The sequence below is a fragment of the Chelon labrosus genome (assembly GCF_963514085.1).
Source record: "Chelon labrosus genome assembly, chromosome: 13".
Lineage (NCBI taxonomy): Eukaryota > Metazoa > Chordata > Actinopteri > Mugiliformes > Mugilidae > Chelon > Chelon labrosus.
The window spans coordinates 17,652,128-17,658,607 of record NC_140346.1 but is presented as its reverse complement, the minus strand read 5'-3'; the positions used below and the strand labels follow the sequence as shown (position 1 = coordinate 17,658,607).

At 42.5% G+C, this 6,480-nt stretch overlaps 1 protein-coding gene across 1 annotated transcript; it reads left to right on the top strand.

The window, feature by feature from the left end:
- The first annotated feature begins 307 nt into the window (after positions 1-307).
- On the top strand, positions 308-4,689 carry LOC311498112 (potassium channel subfamily K member 13). The gene is made up of 2 exons (XM_084558555.1): positions 308-689; positions 3,578-4,689. The coding sequence occupies exons 1-2, from the start codon at positions 347-349 to the stop codon at positions 4,174-4,176; spliced, it is 942 nt and encodes a 313-aa protein (XP_084414681.1). The 5' UTR covers positions 308-346; the 3' UTR covers positions 4,177-4,689.
- Positions 4,690-6,480: the final 1,791 nt, after the last annotated feature.

Genomic DNA, 6,480 nt, shown 5'->3' with positions numbered 1-6,480 from the left:
CAAGAAGACTACACAAGAACAGAAGTGCATGTGGCTCATAAAGAGAGAGTAAAGATGGATTATTGAGCGGGTGATAAGCAGTAACCATACACAGATCATTAAAGCCGGAGTAAAAGCCACAAGCAGACTCAGAAGCAAAGGTTTCCAACACACTCTGGTGGGGGAAGCTGTTGTCAAGACTTGTATTGAATAAGATGGAATAGCACGATGGATCATGACAAAGAGCTAAGTGGACTAACTTTACGCTGAACAGCTGAGCAAATATCATTTCTCTTGTTGATGCTGCTTAGTAAATGAGACTGCCTTACAGCGTGCAAAGAAGAAGATCTGTGTCGAGCCTTTAAAAATGACAGTGAAGAAACTTTTCTCATGCCGCTGCCCGTCCCTAATCCCCAGCAGGGAAACATCTCTTTTCTACCTGCTCGGTGTACTCATTGCTCTTTACATGCTGGCTGGTGCTGCCATATTTTCATCCTTGGAGAGACCAGCAGAGCTGAAAGCCCACCAGCTCTGGGAAAGGAGGCTCAGGAAATTTAGTCATGAATATAATATTAGCCGTGAAGACCTTAAATCTCTATTGCGTCACTATGAAGAGGCCAGGACCGCAGGAATTCGGACAGAACGCGGAAGAGCCCTGTGGGACATCCCAGGAGCTTTCTATTTTGCAGGAACTGTAGTTTCTACCATCGGTAAGTGAGGATGAATGCTAAACTGGAAGTGCTGTGTTATCAATCTGGAAGTAATTTGAGAAAATACAAATAGACAGCATTAAAACATTTGCTAAGGTTTAAAATGTGAAGAATTTAAAAAGCTAACATAAGGGCTGTGACACACCGGGCTGATGTTTGACCGTTTGCCATTGTCAGGCCAGCAGTGAGCATCTGTGGTCCTAGTTTCGGCGATGTGTCCCACGCTCTTGAAGCCCAGTCCAACTAGTGGCTGTCAGCAGCTTTTCTTTTCAGCTAATTCAACATGTAGAATCAGGGGCGGAACAAGTCAGGGAGAGAGAGATCACTCTAAGTGGCTGGTTAGTTTAGCAAACTAGTTTACGGGAAGATAAATGGAGTAAAAGTTCAAGTTCAAAGGGCACACACGGACTGCTCTCCTTGTTTTTTGACCTCCATTCAAATGCATGAATCAAAATGATTTAGAGAGGTCAGACCTGTACCAACTACTGCCACCTGCTAGAATGAAGACTTGTGCAGGTGAAGAACATGTTAGTTGAACATTGGCCTTAGTATTTGCGGTGATGTTTAAGTGCAACTTTCTGCTCTGCTCACAGGCGACGTGAGGTGACGTCACAGTTGGTTTCTCCAAGCATTTCTTTGATGTTGGTGTGTCAGGGGCTTAAACTTGCATCAATCTGACTGCTGCTGCCAACAGTTCATGACACACAGAATAATGGTCATTCATTCATTCGTTCATCTTCTGTAACTGTTTGTCCTGTGAAGTCTTGCGGGTGGGGGGGGGGGGGGGACTGGATTCTATCCCAGCTGTCATCGGGCAAGAGGCGGGGTACACCCTGGACAGGTCACCAGTCTATCGCAGGGATAAAAAAACACCTTGATGACTAATAATTGCCATGCCACTTAATTTCACACAATTTAACCTACGATATGAAGACGCAATAATTCCACCTGTGAAGTGATATTGATTTAAGGGGAGTCAGTGCCTCAGTCTATGGAAAACAAACATGTCTCCAAGATAAAAATTAAACCAGCTTCATCCCTGTGAATCAATCTACAGCCTTTGTATCTTCTTCGGTATCTTAAGAAACTCCCTGTCACTGGGGAAACCGATGGGACCGGCAGCCGTGGACCTGGATCAATTTCCTTTTCGCAACAACTTCTGTATTTACTGACTGCAAATCTTTCATTATGTAATGACACACTTGGGACACAGACTACATTTTTCAAATGGGCTGGAAATGGCTTGTTTCCCAGGACCAAACATTTCATATGACTCATGGCAGCTCCCACTTTTGTGTTCTATTACCAGTCTACTGCCTTTTCCTTCCTCATGTCCAGCACGTAATCACAACATTAAATTATTTAGTTAGACTGTGTACAGCAAAGCATTGTCCTAAAACATTATTTTTCAATTAAGCACTAAGGCAGATCTCGTGGTATCAATTTTATGATTTATAAGACAACGAATCAGTTTTAATCACTCCGGCTGTCTACACAGGCCACATAATGACTTGCGTTTTATTACTTCCCCACTATGTGCTTGTAAATGTATTCTATTCCTGTATTTACAATATATGCATCACTACAATAACTGTGTATTGTTCCGCTGAGCTCTGCTTGATACTGCGGTATGATACCTGTTAATAGACACAAACGGAGCACGCTGTGGCGGCTGCTCTGCTAGATTGCGGCTCAGGCTACATCTGTTGTGTCATTGACAACCAGAGCGTATGGTGGCGCAAGAGGAAACGTCATAAGAACACCGATTATAGCAGGAAACATCCTCTGGCTATCATGATTAATTGCCATCTTTAAGTTAAAAATTAGGCTGCACGATGGTGTATTTGATAAACTAATTTCTACTACTAATTTCTGACTATAGAATAAAGTACACAGACCACTGTGTGACCTGCTAAATATAGAGTACTAAAATTAATACATTGTGAATCCTTGACTTCAAGCTGCCCTCAAAAGAATGAGTGATGAAAGACATCTGGGATTTCTCTTTTTTGATCCAACTCCTGGAACGTTAAAGGTCACAGAGGGGATGGAGTGGGCGAAAGCACAGGAAGATTACAGAGGATGCGAAGTGGATGTGTGACTAAAGAAAGGAAAAGACACATTTCAGAAAACACATTCTCATTGTTAATGTTGGAAATTGAATGAAGTGGGAAGTGAATATTTGCTGTATGAATTACAACTAACAAGTTCCTGATACGTTACATACGCAATAGAACAGCTGCTAAAATTTCACAGGGGGAGACTAAAACATCAAAACATTTATATTTCCTTAGGGAGCACTATTTCTATCTAATCCGGTCATTAACTGCGGAAGGATAGCGGGAAGGAGAACCTCCGCTACCGAGCAGAGATGTCCGCCTCCAACTGAACTAATGACAAAAAGGTGTGTTCCTGTATTTGTCAGCTTTTGTATTTTAGTACTATATGTCTTCTGTGTTGGTGAGCCGAAGCCAAATCTCCACCTTGGTGGACAATTAAGATTTATTCTATTCTCTTCTATTCTAAGATTGACTTATTATTCAGGGAAAGTTGGAGGAAGCTGTGATGCATGTTTAAAAACACAGACTGGTTCATTGTTTATTTCCATGCACACTTAAAGTGGCTGCTGACATTTACTTAACAGGAAATGAGCCATGTCGGACTGGCTCAAAGGTAACATTATTGACAGTATTATGGAGCAGAAAACACAGGAAAGTGAGTTCACATGGGTTTTATTTGTCTTGGACGTCCATTCATTCATTTATTCATGACCTGTTATCAATGTTTAAACGACTTTCCACTCTCACTTCTCATTAAAACGTAAGCTAAAATTATAGTTATAAATTTCACTGTATGATCACACTAAAATACACATTTGTTCCTCACAGGATTTGGAGTGACGGCGCCAACCACCGCAACCGGGAAGGTCCTGCTCGTTTTCTACGGTTTGATGGGCTGTTCGGCTACAATACTGTTCTTCAATCTGTTCCTGGAGAGAGTCATAATTTTACTCAGCCTCATGCTATCCTGGGGCCAAACAAGGAGACTCAGCCAAAGCGAACCTCAGGCCAGAGCCGATGAAGGCAACAGAAATGAAGAGTGGAAGCCATCTGTTTACCAAGTCACACTCATCCTTTTCATCACTGTGCTCCTGGTTGCTTGTGGCGCTGCCTCCGTCTATTCAGCGATGGAAGGATGGACTTACTTGGAGTCCCTCTATTTTTGCTTTGTAGCGTTCAGCACAGTGGGCTTTGGGGACTTTGTAAGCAGTCAGAGAAAGCACCACGAGGACATCCAGGTGTACCAGGTCGCCAACTGTCTCCTGATGCTCTTGGGTGTGTGCTGCACTTACTCTCTTTTTAATGCCATGTCTATGATCATCAGCCAGGGACTGAACCTGATCCTGAGGGCACTGGACTCAGTGTACAACAATTTACGGGACTACAGACCGCAATTCAGGCCATCGTTCAACCTTTTCCGACTCTGAGCCAGCAACAAGTCGTGATGATGACACTCAGCGTGGACAGCAAATGCAAGTAGCCTCCAGTCCAAGTCAATTTGTGGTGAAGCTAAACTAGAAACTGTATGCCACAGAAATCATTAGAAAGGAGGTTCTGCAGAAACAGGACAGCTGTTTTCATGAAGGGAATGTAATCTGTGTGTAGATGTAGTTGTGCCTAACAAGCTTAAAGCATTAGTTTTGGCTCTAAATATCTGAGCGGCCACCTGCAGGAAGAAAACCAAAACATTTGTAACAAAAAAAAAACACGCTCCAGACATCCAGGCTGATCCATTTCCTGCTAAGAGACGCATTTTTGTGTCTCTTAGCAGGAGATGTTGGTTTCCTGATTCCACGCAAGGGAAGCCCACAGTCTGCATGCCCGCACACCATTTTTGGATTGGATTTTGGTTAAGTGGAATCGGGCCAAGCTAAAATAGAAATGACTGGAGCCACTACACTTTACTTACGAAAACCTGATTGTGACATCGTGGAGGCTTTTCCTATCATTAAATGCATCAAATTCTGGCTGCCAACTGGGCCTTTCTGTGTGGAGTTTGACTGTTCTCCCTGTGTCTGCGTGGATTCTCTGCAGGTACTCCGGCTTCCTCCCACCGTCCAAAGACATGCTTGTTAGGTTAATTAATGATTCTTAATTGGCCATAGGTGTGAGTGTGAGTGTGAATGGTTGTCTGTCTCTCTGTGTTAGGGTCCTGTCCAGAGTGCACCCTGCCTCACGCCAGATGACAGCTGGGATAGGCTTCAGGAACAAGCGGTTACAGAAGATGAATGAATGAATGATCTTATATTTAAAAATAATACTTTATTTCTGCTTGTTAAAATTACCTAAAATGTTGTTGTGTTTAATAATTTTGTGAATCTGTACGTCCAAATATAAGGGAAATAGCTTGATCATGGTTTTTATTTGTCTTCTGTACCTTCCAGTGTAATACCAATACTGTATAGGTCTAATTAGAGAGAATTTGGACCTAGTCCTCTGGTGTAACAGACAATACCTGATAGAAACTTGTGTGAAACCTACAATGGCATCTGAATCTTGTAGACGTAAAGACAAGGTAAAAGCTGTGGGGACAATTTCGGCCTTACAGTCACATCCGCATTGCTTTGTTTCAAATTTGAATCGTTAAATTGCTGCCTCGTTTTGCTATACCGCGAATGTGCACCATTGAGCTCGGCTTTAAATACTGTACAACTTAGTTTTATACTTCGTTCATGTCAAATTAGTACTGTAATTTCAGTAACAACTGCTGGTTTTACTTACCCGCCACAGATCACAGATGTGTGGAGTTTGCATGTTCTCCCTGTGTCTGCGTGGGTTCTGTCCGGATACTCCGGCTTCCTCCCACCGTCCAAAGACATGCTGGTTGGGTTAACTGGTGATTCTAAATTGGCCCTAGATGTGCATGTGAGTGTGAATGGTTGTCTGTCTCTCTGTGTTAGCCCTGCGATGGACTGGCGACCTGTCCAGGCTGTACCCCGCCTTTCGCCCGATGAGCTGGGATAGGCTCCAGCAGACCCTGTGACCCTTAACAGGAAGAAGCGGTTACAGAAGATGAATGAATGAGGAGATTATTAATTAAATATGAAATATAAAAATGCAGGTAAATCATCTGTGCCAACAAAGCAGCTTTTGAAACAATGTTTTTACTTTTGTTCCATAAATGATCCTCCCGATTTGGCCCAGTACAAAGGGTGAAAAGGGTGAGTATTATTATTATTTGTAAACAAGAATAGAAACATACTAGAGAAAAACACAGTAAGGAATTAATGAGTCAGTGAGTCAGCCATTCATTCCTAGAGGATTCCAATCCACCCACTCTCAAAGTAGAGTTGAATGACATCTACAAGTTTGGTTGTGTCCACCGGGTTTTAACTGATTGATGAGACATCACTGAACTCCCAAAGTAGCTGCAACCTGCCATACATGGAAAATGTAAAACAAAGAGGTATTTGATTTTGAAGTTTTCCGAAATTCCTGTGGCTCCAGTGGAATGTAAAGGCTGCTGCCCCACCTCTTAGTTTTCCGGAGATAAACTAGAAATATTTGGAGGCAATAATAGATTTTTCCCACCCTTTTCTTTCTCACATGCCACTGCACAGCTGCAAACAGCATGTAATGGAAATTCTGTATCATACTGTGCCTTAGACCATCAACACCCTACTCTGCATATACTCATGATCTGAAATGTGTTTTTCTGAGTTTAAACCTTGATTTAAAGTGTAGACCTGTCACCTGTCACTTGTTTGAAACACTGCATGTGTGATAAGTAA

Coding starts and splice junctions, on each gene's coding strand:
- LOC311498112 (XM_084558555.1), top strand. CDS start 347: ATGACAGTGAAGAAACTTTTCTCATGCCGCTGCCCGTCCCTAATCCCC. Junction 690..3,577: donor AACTGTAGTTTCTACCATCG/GTAAGTGAGGAT, acceptor TGTTCCTCACAG/GATTTGGAGTGACGGCGCCA.